The sequence below is a fragment of the Morone saxatilis genome, unplaced genomic scaffold, assembly GCF_004916995.1.
Source record: "Morone saxatilis isolate NCDOM2014 unplaced genomic scaffold, NCSU_SB_2.0 Contig5, whole genome shotgun sequence".
In the NCBI taxonomy this organism is placed as follows: domain Eukaryota; kingdom Metazoa; phylum Chordata; class Actinopteri; family Moronidae; genus Morone; species Morone saxatilis.
This window is the reverse complement of record NW_023340095.1, coordinates 21,285,885-21,300,046: the sequence shown is the minus strand read 5'-3', so window position 1 is coordinate 21,300,046 and position 14,162 is coordinate 21,285,885. Positions and strand designations below refer to the sequence as shown.

Below are 14,162 nucleotides of genomic sequence, written 5' to 3'. Positions count from 1 at the left end.
CACAGTGGTATATGAGTATATTTCTAATTTCTTTATGCACCATCCAATCATCATCAGCCATCCAGTCATGTGACTTCACCAGGATTTACAAAATAAGATATTTTAGTCTTATTGGAAAAAATGTGGGTGGTGTTTATTTCATGGACCAGTGTGGTAAGCTTTCTGTCCTACACTTCACCCAGTGAAAGGCAGGAAATAACAGAAATAACTTCCTTTGGATCAAAGTCCTATTTTTAATACAGTGAGCTCCATGTACAGTAATGACTATAAGACTTACAGATCTGTGCCCTTGAGCAAGTCGCACTTTCATCTGACTGTATCACCTTCCAAATTGTGGAGGATGATCAGAATGAACAAAATACTGATGAGCAGCATGTTAAACTATCATTAACTTGGTTTCATGAAAAATCTCTAGAAGTGCTTCATAGTAGGGTCCACTTAATATATAGTTGTGAGTATGACAGTCAGATCTCTCAGTAAATGAACAAAAATGAAACAGCTATGATACAAAACAACAGGTAGAGACAGGACTGAATGTTTTTCTTTATTTGCAATAAAAAATAGGTATAAGATCTCCCTTTACAAATATACCAGGGAAATGCAGCATGTTGTGAACCCCGCCCCTGTACAGGGAGCAAGTAACTGCAGTGGAGTCAAACATTTGGAAGGACAGAATTATACAGAGAAAGTGCAATTACATGCACTATAAGAATGCAGTTACAACCATGGCTGTCCTATGAAAAAACAGCTCGACCAGCTTAAAGCTAAGCATAATTTGTCTGAGACTGCTCTTCACTCTTTGGACTTACTCTGGGCTTGGAAATACTTGACATTTGATATCTTGCAGAGCTCAGTTTAAGCCATCGACACCTTCACCATTCATTCTTCCTTTCTTTTAACACACGCTGTTGAGTTTTATTGTAAATGAAAAGCAGGTAGGTTTGCATTCAGTGTTTCTCAGCAGAACAAATTGAAAACTAACTACAAACAGTGCAAAAGCCTATGTTTTGAATATTTTGAAACCTCCATTGTTTACACACATTTTCACATCAGCTAGTCATCTTCTTCCCTGCAATTTGCTGGCACATTGCTACGTCTCTTTTGTTAAAACAACCCGTATTGGGTCACCTGCACGCTCTTGCACGGGATACAAACAAGACAGGGACCCACTCGTGAAACCATTGCTCTACAGCGCTACTAGTGGTCATTAAATTCCACATGGGACCTTGAATTCAACTGTCAGGAAGATTTGGGTTATTATTGTGCAACATCATCTTCTTTTAAGCACCATGTGGATTTTTATCTTTACAAGTAGAGCTATGGAGCTTTTTGGTGACAATAAGCGCCAAGAGACACGGCATTGTGCCAGTAAAGACAGGGAGGAAAGACGAAACAGTTCAAAAATATACAAAAATCTGTTTGCTAATAAAACTATTCAAAAAGTCAGGCCTCAAGGACACACACAATGTGTTTTATTGAGAAACGCTGACTATAAATATAGATTGTTTGTTTAGAAAATTAAACAATAGGGACAACTTAAAGCACTGCATTTGCATTAGAGTGCATGTAAATGTACTGAGAAACAGAGAGAGAGAGAGGGTAAAATGTTCCTTAAATAAATCATACAAAGGCCTCCAAGTTACATTGATATACATAAAAATCACCCAACTTAAAATTTCACCATACACATACACTTAAGGGCATAGCAGAGAGAGTGAAACAAGAACAAAAAAACCTAAAAGAAAACACACAATCAACCCCAATTACTACGTCTGTATCAAGTCCCAGAGATATGCTACAATAGGACATACAGTTCCAGATCAGCTGTGTCTGGGAGGATGCATTTGTATCTGCATTTTTCCAAAATGCAACTAGAACTTGTGCGATTGCCCGACTTAGATTTGAACTGAAATCTTCTTTCATGACGAGTGGAGCATGTTTTTGTAGAGTAGAACTTGTTCTCACACATTGTAGTCTGTGATTTTATTAGTGTTAGCATAATCACAATCCTATCTCAATGCAGTGACTCTCATGGCGCCCATTACTTTCTATCTGACAGTCTGAGGTACGGGCCCACCGCCGGGTGAGGCAACAGATAGAAAGCTCCAGGTTTCTGCACATGAATTTTGGCTCAGTCAGTAAGATTCAGGGTGAAGCAGCTGCTGAGTGCGCAACTCGCGGAGCGGATTCTGTAAATGCAGAAGGGAGAAACACATCCACATACTACAGCCAGACCAGTACATTCACTTTGGTGTGTCGTTTCTGTGTTTGCTTCATATTTCAGTGAGTGAGTTTTTATTTTGACTGTACTTGTACAACTCACAGTTGTGGATGCGAGGGGCCAACTTTCGTTTTAGCTTATGTGAAAATACTGCTTAGTATATGTAGGAAAAGATTCATTCCTCTTGCTCACACTGCTCTTGCGATAACAAGTTTTTTTTTTTGTTCCTTCATAACAGAGTGTCAGGCTAATTACCCAGAGGTGGCCTAAACGGAAGTGAAACAGCTGGCCTGACTGCTTTTACCTCTGCCTCAAGAGAGAACAGCAGGTGAGAGGTCACTCGTTCAGAGATGTGTTGTAGCTTCATTTATCCAAGATGCAGGTGGAGGTGGGTGGCTGGCACACGGACAGACAGACGAGAAACCAGGATTACCGTCACGCCAGCATCCCGGCCCACCTGACGCTCTCAGCAGACCTGACGCATGTGCTCAGACAGGCTGCATGACACAGGAAGGAGCTCATGAGCTTCTGAGAGAATGAACTGATGTAAGAGTGGGCAAGTAAAAGGATGATTGAACACATGTATACATGAGTCGATGAAAAGGTCAATGAGTGACCAAATGAATGACCAAACAAATGAATGAATGAATGGCTGAACTGCATAGAAGTCCGAGCGGTTCTGGTGTGTCCGCCCCGAGCGGCTGGGCAATCACCGCGGCCTCTTGCGTGTAACGAAGATGAGGACCCTGCGGATGGCAATGAGGCGGTCCTTGAGGGAGGTCATGGCCAGGATGGTGAGCTGGGCTCGATTCTCCAATGGAAGGACAGCGAGCAGCCACCAGCACCAGGCCGGACCACTGGGACTGGCCTGCAGGAGAGAACGGATATACACAGTAGAGTTAGAACAGCTGTCACTGCTCACAGGGGTTTAGAAAGGTCGTGTGTACTGTAATAGAGACTTCAATCAATTCAATTTGTTGTCCTACAGGGGGGAATTCATGTCCAAGCATTTAATGGAATTCCTGTGTGACAACTAAACTGGTGGCAGCTGCGGAATGAATCTGTCTGTTTGTGTCTTCCCACTGACTCTGTATGTCAATACCTTCACTGCATTTGCTACCTAGAGTTGGTTCTCTAAGTGTGAGCAGAAAACAGAAATCATGGAGCAGCTGAGAAAGGGCTTGAGTGGAGAGTGGAAACGGTTATCGTTCTACTTCCCCTTACTGCTCTAGGAAAAAAATATATGCCGGTTAGGCCAAGGAATTCAGCTTTAATGCGAGGACCATGGCTGGACACAGAATGTTCCTCGTAGGTTTTTAAGCATATGGTGTTTATATTCATATTTCTTGTCTTGTCTTATTTTCTAAAAATCCTGCCTCTCATAAAAGACAGGAAACATCAGTTATGTGGTTGCACACATTTATCCTTAATTAAACTAAACTGGAAGCATCTTGTTTCATCATGTATTTCTATTTTTGTGGTAAAAGCAGTGAAACTACGCTACGCAGACATTTGCCTACCTGTGGGTCGGGGTCTTTGCGGGGAAGGTGTCCGAAGTGACTGAGGATCTGGCTCTTCATGTTGTCTTTCAGGGAGGTGAACCAGCTGTTGGCCTGCTCGTACACAGAGTCGTGCAGCTTCAGAAGCTCCACCAGCTCCTCCGCCTCCACCTGATTGGACATAGATTTTTGTTTTTCATTAAAAACCACTGAGCAGAGGAAAGATGGCAGAGGCTGAGTCATTTCCTATTTCAAAACCCTTTCTACCTGACTGAAAAGAGAGTAATTTAAGCACATATTCATTACATTAGCAAACCTATGAGTTTATTGGTGCAGAAAGAGGTTTTTTCCCTGTGGAAAGACTGAATTTGCCAGTGGCACAGAGAAGGGAACTCATGACTCATGATTTTTTCCCTTTGCTGTTGATCTGTCACAGGGCTAAGGGCAAAAACCTGAGCTCGACTTTGTGTGATATTTGCTTGACAGCAGCGTGATGTAAAGTGTTTGGAATGAGGAGCTCTAACAGACAGCACACCCACCTTCTTGTCTTCCAGGTACTCTATCTTGGCGGTGTTGTAGCCGTCTCTTTGGCCATGGGTGAGGACCTTAAACCGCGACACACCAATGGTGTCGACCACTGAACGACCGTCAGGAAAAAACTTCACATCCCGCACCTGAAAGACAGATTGTTTTGTGAGATAAGGAAATGTGCCAGAGGAAAACAAGCAAACAAAAGACATCCTCTACCAGCTCTAGATGCACACACTCACCTGCAGCATGCAGCCGTAGTCGGCAAATCCTTTGAGCTCATCGGCTATGCACATGCCAAACTGCTTAGTGCCCGTCTCCATGGAGCGGCGGATCATGAGGCGGTAGCGCGGCTCGAACACATGCAGTGGGCAGGGGATGGTGGGGAAGGCCATGGTGCACACAAAGATGGGTACTTCCTGGTTCAGGCTACAAGAGACACAGTAAAGATTTTGTTGAGACTGTGGTAATAACGGGAAACACTTTTAATGCTTAATTCTATCTGGAACTGGCAGAATTCATTGTCAAATGGAAGGAGTCATACTTAATATAGTAAACAACGCACTGCTGAACTGATTTCATTCAAGGTATTTTCAATGACATATTTTCACCATTATAAATGTGAGACAATACAAGACAGTCTAACTGCAGGCTGAAAAACAAGACCTGTAACAGTCTGATTTAAGACATTAGCACTTCCTACTCCACATTAGCTGAGACATTTGTCTGTACAGGTTGTACAGGGATTTAAACAAATGTTATTAATATTCATTTTTGATCCTGTGACTAGTGTTTTGTAATAAATAAATAATGCAAGTGTGTGAAACTGACTTGGACAGCTCCTTCATTTCCTCTTCGTGGATTTTCTTTCTCTCAGCCAGCTCGTCTCCTAGGTAACGCTGCAGCACTTCTTCCATCAGCAGGGTCTTGTTGTAGCCCCTGGTGGCCAGATACTGCAATGACAACAAAGACCATAAGGATGCTATTTAATACATGCTAGGGCTACAAACAACAACTGTTATTATCATTTAATCTGTCTGGTTTCTTCAAGAATCTTTTAATGCTCTGACCTTTAAAATACCCACTGAAACAGTCCAAACCCTGTAGACTTTAGATTTTACAGTAATATAAAACTGAGAACAGCGAAATCTCACATTTGAGAGTCTGGGACCAGAAAGTTGGTATTGAGGGATAAATAACAATCAATACATTAGAAAAACTAAAGTTGATTCATTTTCAGTCAATCTACTAATTAAACAATAAATTGTGTCTGTACTACTACAAACTAAACAACACTCACAACACTGAGGTCAAAATAGGGTTTTGGCCCTTTATTGAAAAGATAATAACATTGTATTTGCATATTTGACTACATCAAATGTGTGTGTACCTCAGACAGATTTTCCTTGCACAGAGGGCAGTTGGAGTTGTGGTCCAGGCAGCGCTCCAGACATTTGAGGCAGAAGGTGTGACCACAGGGAGTGGCCACCGGCTCATAGAACAATCTGGAGGACAAACAGCAAAAAGCCCACAGTCAGACTCCAACATGCTGCACGCGCTAATACTGCCGGGCTGCATGTATCGCACGCAGATACATGTGCTGATAAAACAGTTGCATTCACATACAAATATGCATGCAGTTTGTGTGTGTGTGTGTGTGTGTGTGTGTGTGACGGTGGACTATGTGCAGTCACCTCATGCAGAGTGAACACTCCATGTCTCCACTGTCCAGCAGCTCAGCAGGAACCACCCTCCCTCCACACACTGTAGCCGTCTGAAGGCTGCTCGCCTCATCTGTACAAAACATCACAACATCAGGAGACGGGTTTCTGTATGCTCAGGTTATTTAGTAGCATTAGAAGCAGCGTTGGATTGTCTGAGCCAAACACGGGATCAGGACATCTCCATTACACACATACTTATTACACAGTGAATAATGGAACTACCAGTACTTGTACTACTTGTCCCCCCCCCCTCCCTTTTTTTTGCTTTGCTTTCTAAAAACAATAGTGTTACGTTGCCGCAGTCTTACTTTGTCATAATTGATTTCTTGTTGAAGAAGTAAAAATGATACAAATCTTAGTTAAATAGTTAAATTCAACTAGATTCTTACTTTTATTACCTTCTTGGTTTGCTTGTTCATTTTCTACCTCAAATGCAGATATTTCCCACTAATGTGTACACTGATTTTGGTCCAATTGCAGTGTACAATACAATGACTTCTTTTACTAAGGGGGGTAGAGCAATGAATGAGTTGATAAATAAAACAACCTATCAGTCAATTTAAGAATTTGATCACTGATTCATTATTATCAGAAAACCAACAGGTGGTCCCAGACTTAAAGTGAAATCGACATCCAATCAGTGACACCGAGAGTGAATTATTTAGAACTTATACCAACTGTGTCAATAGTGGATAACTTATTTTGCAATGAATCACAGATTCTCCTACCAGGTCTGAGCAGTTTGGAGGGAGGGTTGAAGATTGCTGAGGGTCCATCTCCGCTGTGTTTCCTCTTGATGCCACCAGGGGGTGCGGGCAGAGCAGCCAGAACGCCAGCAAGGCTCTTAGTGTTGTCCTCCGCTGCAGCGGGGTCTGATTTACTGGGACACGGAGCAGACAGTCTGGAGGACGAGTCATCTACTGGAGCGCTTTTAGTCACACTGAACTCTGAGTCCTGGACACACACACACACACACAGACAGGCAGACAGAGATTAGTTAGCAGGACGATTATGGAGGGATGATCAGTTTGACAGCCACGCTTTGCACCTTCATTCAAGATGTCCAAACATACTGCCAACTGTGCTGGAAATATGGACTGTGAGGAACAACGTATTTATGTCTTTGTGTTTGTCTGTGCGCACTAACCTGTGAGGAGGAGCCAGGCCTCTGTGTGAGTGGCCTCAGGGACCTGAGCAAGGCTGGGGGTTTGATGAGGCGGGTGGTCAACCCCCCCTGCAGTGGGTGCAGCGGCGTTGGAAGGTCCTGGTTCTCAAACACAGAGGAGAACAGCTCGCTAAGGACCTGCAGGATAAAACAAAACAAAGAACTTGATTAATGTTCACAATACACATAGGTCATTTGTTTTTCCCCCCAGTGCTTAAAATCAAGAGCGACATCTTCTTCTCCTTGTACGGACATTGATGAAGTGACACTCACACCTCATTGTGTGGATCTGTTGTATGAAGGTTTTAGCATTTTGCAACAAAACTTAAGAAAACTTTGGTCGGGCGATATAACAATATATACTTTATGACAAAGCAATTATACAGGTATCTGTGCCTTTAATAACTGTGGTTGCATTAGGTCATTGTAGGAAATACTGGGGTTTTGGTAGAGGCTTTTTTCAATAACCATATTTATTAAAAGGGTTTTATAGGCAAGTTAGACATTTCATTAAAAAGAGAGGTCAGAAGCATTTTGTAATTTAAAAAGCTTCTCTTACCTTCTGAGCCTCCAGTTTTACTTTGGTCCAGTCAGGCTTTAGCGCCAAACACATGAAGTATTCCTGCAAGGCCTCGTCATTCCGGCCTGCTTTACTCAGCGCCGTGGCTTTCAGACAGTGAGCCTGAAAGACAGAAAAATTGTTTGATTAATACATAAACAAAACATAAACATCTCATGTTGCCACCTGTTGTTTTCTTATAAACCTAATGTCCATCATTTATCAAGATATTTTGAAATGTGCAGTAAGTCGGAAGACATCATTTGTTTTCCACTTATAGGCATGACTGCTCTGAACACCTGAACAAAAAACATTCACATATAACTAGTTTTCCTCCAAGTGACATAAATTCTAAACGTTTAAACACACAATCATTTGTGAAGAGCTGCTGCCATCGTTGGATTATCGTTTCAGTCCGAACTATTAGATATGATTTGCGCGGAGCTCTACGTGCTACATGATATGTCTATGTACTCCACCTACAAGTTGTAGGTTCTTTGAATTTTCATTGTGAAACATTTTGACTTGGAATGCAACAAGCAAGTCCTCAAAATTATAGTTAAAGTGGATCAAAACATAAGAAACTTGTAACCTCACTCATTGACTGGGGGTCATTTTCAAATAGAAGATATTTTAGTTTAGAATAAAATCACATTCTGTCTCTCTTCACTAGTATCCAACTTGTTTGCTTTTTCTTCTTCTATAATATGTCTTATATCTATTGAATGAAAAAGCCTAATGCAAAAATATGACAAAAATGAAATTGTTATTTGTTCTTTATTAAGATCCATGCTGATCTGCACCATAATGAACAGTTTTTTCCATTTTCCTGTTAATGTTTCTGTTAGTGGAAGTATATTCTGTGTACTGTAACCCACAGTGGATAGTATTGTCAGGGAATAGAACAACTCTCTGGTGCCTATGAACATAAAAAAGGCCTCTTAATTAGATAGATTATATAACACCTGACATTCTATAGTAGATATAGGTTTCTTTGTTTTAACACAGACGTATAATAACCTGGCCCTGCAGGTCCATTTCAAACATGTGTCTCACCTTTGTCCAGAGCGGTTTCATCCTACAGAGGCTGTTGGCGTCCTGCACTGCCTGACTGAAGTTCCTCATCTCCATGTGCAACTCAGCCCGCTGACACAGCAGTCTGCCTGAAGAGGGCACTGTACACCGCAGGGAAAAACAGACACACACACACACACACAGAGCATGAGGTCAGTGGACAGGCCTCCAGGGGATGGACAGCTTTTTCTAGGTCTGGTAGAAGTAGGGCAACAATGTAACATGTGACCTATTTGATGTGTGAGAATGCTATGTAACTTATGTGGTGATAATACGTGGTGTCAGAGGACAATTACCAGTCAATTTATTGCCACATCATTAAATAGTTTTTCCACAAATGACATTTATTGTATAACAAGTATTTTATGTACCCAATTTGGACTTTTGACACTTTTTCCCCCCCGACTGCGATCGTTCTTTACTTTCTTAACAACCAAGACGTTCCAGTCTGATGACAGCATTATTTCGACCAGGGTCTTTGGCCGTTTGTGAGTGGAACTTTGGATTCTGAAACCTTTTGGCAAGATATCTGAGGAACCGTTTTCCGAAGGCCGGCTCTCTCATCTTCCCAAAAACTGAACAGAAGGCGAAGAGGCCGACTAAGCTGAGTCAGCTGAGACACCAACAGCAGCATCAACAGACAATATTTACACGGCTCCAACATATTGTGCTATAATCTGACTCCTAACAGCCTTTATGTGACACTGCAAGAACACAAACGGGAAACATTGTGACTGGAGAATAGGAGCTTCCATCCATATAGTCCAGCAAAGTCTTCATCTGATTTTCCCTGTTGATTTTTTATGTTTTATGAGCAACATCAGACGCAGAAAAAGACCATGTTTGAAAACTTTCTAGTGAATCTGTACTAACATTTGTTTTTGTGTGGGGATATGTTATTCACCAAGGCTTAAACAACATATGGGTGTGCCTAGAGCTATATCTTTTCTTATAATACAGTAATCTAATACATAATGTATTCCTAAAAACTGCTGGATTACTTTGATCAAGGTGGCACTGTAACTATAGAACCTCTTTTTAGTGCATTTTTTAACAACAATGGATGTCTATGAGCTCAGAGATGGCGCAAAACAGTCAGTGGTTAAGAGTGGGAAATGTATTCCCTGGGTTTTAGCTTTTCATGGGCCACAAGGTAAAATTACACCAGCACTGTTTGTGTGCACTCAAAAAGCTGAGCAAATCCTAACAGGCGGGCATTGTTCAGCTCTGTCCCTGGAGTGATGGGAAGTCTGATGATGTAGGGTAGGGACAGCCGTCTCACTGAAGCGACAACAAGCTTGGTAGGAAATGTAGCCACCAGCAGGTTCATGGTTCAAACCTTTTTGTGCCAAAGTTAAAGCTTCACGAGGCTTCAGAAAAGCTGACAGAAGTCACTTCAGTTTGGACTGAACCCAATCACACAATTTCTGCAGCGATGGAAGATACTTTGATTGATGGCAGCCATGCTTTTCCACCAATGTTCTCATTGAAATGAAGTCCAAATTAAAAAAATAAAGTAAAATCCATCATGGTGGACTTTTATGGTCCAAGAGGATTCATTGTGATGCACTTTGAGTTGGACTGGTGCATCCCATTTCAAGTCAGTTGGAGGGTTTGAACCCTAATTATCATTTACAGGAAGGATTTGTGATCATTGCATTGTGTCAACTATGACAGAAAGGGGAACGCAGTTCCTCAAGCAGGTGCTTTACTACAGACGGTGGATGACCTACACCCTCATAGCCTCTCACCAAAGTTAGACACGAAAATATTAGGCATGAAGAGAGAAAGAAAATGTGAGCGATCAGGAAAGAGCAGGCACAAAAGAGGTAGCCTGCTTATCTTATTGCTTTTCACTGTGCTGTGCTCAGTTTTCTCCTTCCTGAGCACAGCATTTTTTGTAGTTCTTCATTCACTGAATTACTGTTATCCTGTAATGTTGTTACCTCCTTAAATAAACTTAAACTATTAACAAAAACTTAAGCTGTGGCTTTGCCTTGTGTTACTTTGCAAAAACAGACTGCGATCTCTCCTTCAGTAACCAATAATGCACCTGTCCGTTCTGCGCTCTTACACAAACACTGTGTCAATGCAGCGCACACTACATGTAGCACAGGCCGCCGCCAAGAGGAAAAACATTTGCCTACAAGGCGCAGGTTGGATAACAGCTGTACGTGTGCTGAGCCCATTACACTCATCCTGCATCACGGACACCAGAAGGCCTCCTGCTGCATTTGTTGGGAAAACACTGACTGGCAGTGACAGAGCTGTGAAGGCACTCTGTCCTCCTGTCACCCAGAGTCCTTCACAAGACAGAAGGCACAAATCAATATTGGTCTAGGGAGAGAAATATCTGGAAAAGTGCCATTTGAACACTCACAATGACAGAAAGAGACTGCGCTGCATTTCTTTTGATTGACACGTTCATCTCCAGTTGATCAATTTCCTCAACCAAGAGGAGTGTGAACACCTCAGACAGCCAGCGGTGTCAACGCCGTGTTGTTGTGCATTAATCTATTCAAAGACCACAGGGAATTCATTTCTGTCACTATGTAGGCCAGAGGTGGCAAGAGCTGGTCCAACTTTGTGAGAGGATTCAATCTGTGCAACATGAGACCTGCCCTTGCCCACAATTAATGAAACACACTGACTCCATGTAATGTGCCAACAGAACAGGACACTCTGTATTCTGGCTCAGCGGGTTCAGAAAAAAGTGTCCTAACGTTTCTCTTTAATATTCCTCTCCTTTAAGAGTTACGTTGACGTTGGATAGCAACACTTTAGAGTTAGAGTTTAGAACTCCTTACATTTCCCTGAATGTTATCCAACACATCATAAAGTGCCAGCTTATGAAACACCACCAGTAAGAGGAGGGGCTAATGCTTCAGTCCACCCTCAGTCAGTCACTACTAAGGAATGTATTCTTGCAATATTGTGCAAATAAATCTAACATGTGTGGGCTTGAGAGCTCCACATACATCCCTTCCCTATAGCTGCTCAGTGAAAACACTAGTTTGCAGCAGTAGGTAACACGTTATACATGTTCCACTGGCAAGCAGAGTATCAGTATGTGTGCTGCTTAGGTAATGAGGTCTAGATCGGTAGGAATGGCGCCACTACCGGTGACACCGGGTAGCTAGACTGATAAAAGTAGGTCACCTGTTCAAAACACTAGTTTTGATACAAACATTGTCACGTTTAACGCAGAAAGGGTTACATTAAATACTTTTGTTGCATGTGTGAAGGCTGTGCTTTCTTACCTAGATCCACTGCAGCGCTGTACTTCTCCAAGGCATCACTGAGGCTCTGAGTTTTCCACAGAACCTCTCCTTCGATCCACAATCTCCTCGCTTTACTCTCAGTTGCGAACAGTTTATCCAGCAGGCCGCTGAGAACAACGTTTAATCTCCGGCCGTGCGGCAGTCCGTCTTTTTTGTTCAACTTCTGTTTGCATTGTATACAGTCTTTGACAGAGTCGTCCTCTAAGCAGCGTTTGCAGAAAGTGTGCCCGCACTCCACGGTCGTGGGCTCATGGAGCAGACACTTGCAGAGGCGACAGGAGAACAAGTCCAGTGCTTCGTCCTCTCCACACTCCCCATCACTTTCAATCCCATCTTCCCCGCCACTGCTTTTACCGTGCCCGTTTAAAGTCCCGGGGATGCCCAGCTCTTTATCACGGAGAGTCCGGGCGATGGTTTCCACCAGGAGGGGAAGCTCCTCCGGGCGCAGTTTACCCAGACTGGCCGCTATGCAGTACGAGTCCAGCGCCTCAGATATCCGCCCGGCCCGGGCCAAAGAGTCGGCCTTCCTGAGGCACAAGCCCCTGTCCGGCTGCTGGAGGTCTGCGAGCTGGGAGCTGTAGATCTCCGCGGCCAGGTTAAAGTCCCCAGCCCGGCTGGCCTCCTCTGCCACCTCCAGCATTTCGGGGCAGATGCCCGCAGCTCCAGGGTTGGAGAGCGGGTGGACGAACAGCTCGCCCTGGTGAGACCTCACTCCCGTCTCCATCTTCTTCTTCCGAATGAAAAAGCAGACACTTAGACGGCGGAAGGGTTCACTGGTAGTCTGGCAAAAGCAGACCTAACTCCCCACGCTGGTTACAAATCATCTCTGAAAATTAGGATAACTATCATTTAACCTCTTGCTGTCAAACCAAACCTGCGAGTGTGCCCGACTCTCACTGCTGGCCATTGGAAGTAGGTTAGGACTCATTCCAAGTCATACGACCTCAACCCCAATAAAACAGGACGCTGCCGATCCGCGTCGAAGTCGCACAAACGCCAGCAAGAGACGTGGTTTCCCCGCAAACAGCGGCTGTAGCTTCCTGGAGGTAGCAGGTCGGTGTTATTTACAAAGCGTCCCGCTGGTCAGCCCTCTCTCGCCCCCTTTACAGCGAGGAGGCGGTCTGATAACGTCTTTCTGCTACAAATGGAAACTTTCCAGATAACATCACAACACGAAAACAACTCTACAGTATCTTTATGTTTGGTCGAGAGCCGGTGGGTAAAGTCCTCCATGCTTAGCAAGTAAGAAGCTTAATTTCCATTTGGTCTGCCGTTGTCGCACCAACTCGTCCTAAAGACACACTATAAACCCAACACAGGCCAAGTTTAGGTTTTAAAATAGTTTACAGTACGTGGAAGTCGAGGATACATTTGATATGTCTCAGCTCCGGAGCCATAAGTCCGTCTTTGCTCAAGTGAACCGCAGCTGAGGGGCAGTGTTTATGTAAGAGAGCCCGGGAGCTAGCTAACGTTACAGCGGGTTCAGCGAGCTACTGCCCCGTCCACAAACGAACTCTTTCACCCACATGTCCCAAAGCCCGAATATTAACGAACCCGGGTGTCGTACCTAAAAAACGAGAACCCCTCCCGATAAAAATAAAGCAGCTACTCGGATACTCCATCTTGGTCGCTAGCCAGCTAGCTCCAGCAGCTAGAGGTAGCTCTTCTTCGGATTTCATAAACAGTTCAGCGAAGCGAGCGCAGGGCGTCACGTGACGCACGAGGCGGGCTCCTATTGGTCGGTTATGTGGCTCACTTATATAACGCAGTGATATTGTATAACCTCTCAGACAGCAGAATGAATGGCTGTCTGTGAAGATCAAAACAAGCTCATAGTTATTGTTTTAATCGAGGTTTCACACGTGGTATCACAATAAGATGCCTTCAGGTGAAACAGTAGTGACGATCGTGTTTTGTTTGACTTTAATTATCACTCTGTCTTTGGTTAACTCGCAGTTGTGGCGCTGTGGGATTGATTCATTGTTTTATGTAATGCTTTATATAAGCAGTGTTTGACGTCTGGTTTTGCAGTTGTTGAATAAATGTGGAACACAGGGATCAGACTCATCATTTGGAGCCAAAAAAAAACAACAGAAAAAGCAGCCTTTTGA

The 14,162-nt window shown here is 43.4% G+C and overlaps 1 protein-coding gene across 1 annotated transcript; it reads right to left on the bottom strand.

Annotated features, from left to right (window-relative positions):
* Positions 1–523: 523 nt before the first annotated feature.
* Positions 524–13,723, bottom strand: lonrf2 (LON peptidase N-terminal domain and ring finger 2). The gene is made up of 12 exons (XM_035677308.1): positions 12,031–13,723; positions 8,753–8,871; positions 7,697–7,819; positions 7,120–7,275; positions 6,701–6,926; positions 5,943–6,042; positions 5,639–5,753; positions 5,080–5,201; positions 4,491–4,677; positions 4,260–4,394; positions 3,742–3,891; positions 524–3,089 (listed from the first exon to the last, which is right to left on the bottom strand). Exons 1-12 carry the CDS (start codon positions 12,773–12,775, stop codon positions 2,931–2,933), a joined length of 2,337 nt encoding a protein of 778 aa, XP_035533201.1. The 5' UTR covers positions 12,776–13,723; the 3' UTR covers positions 524–2,930.
* Positions 13,724–14,162: the final 439 nt, after the last annotated feature.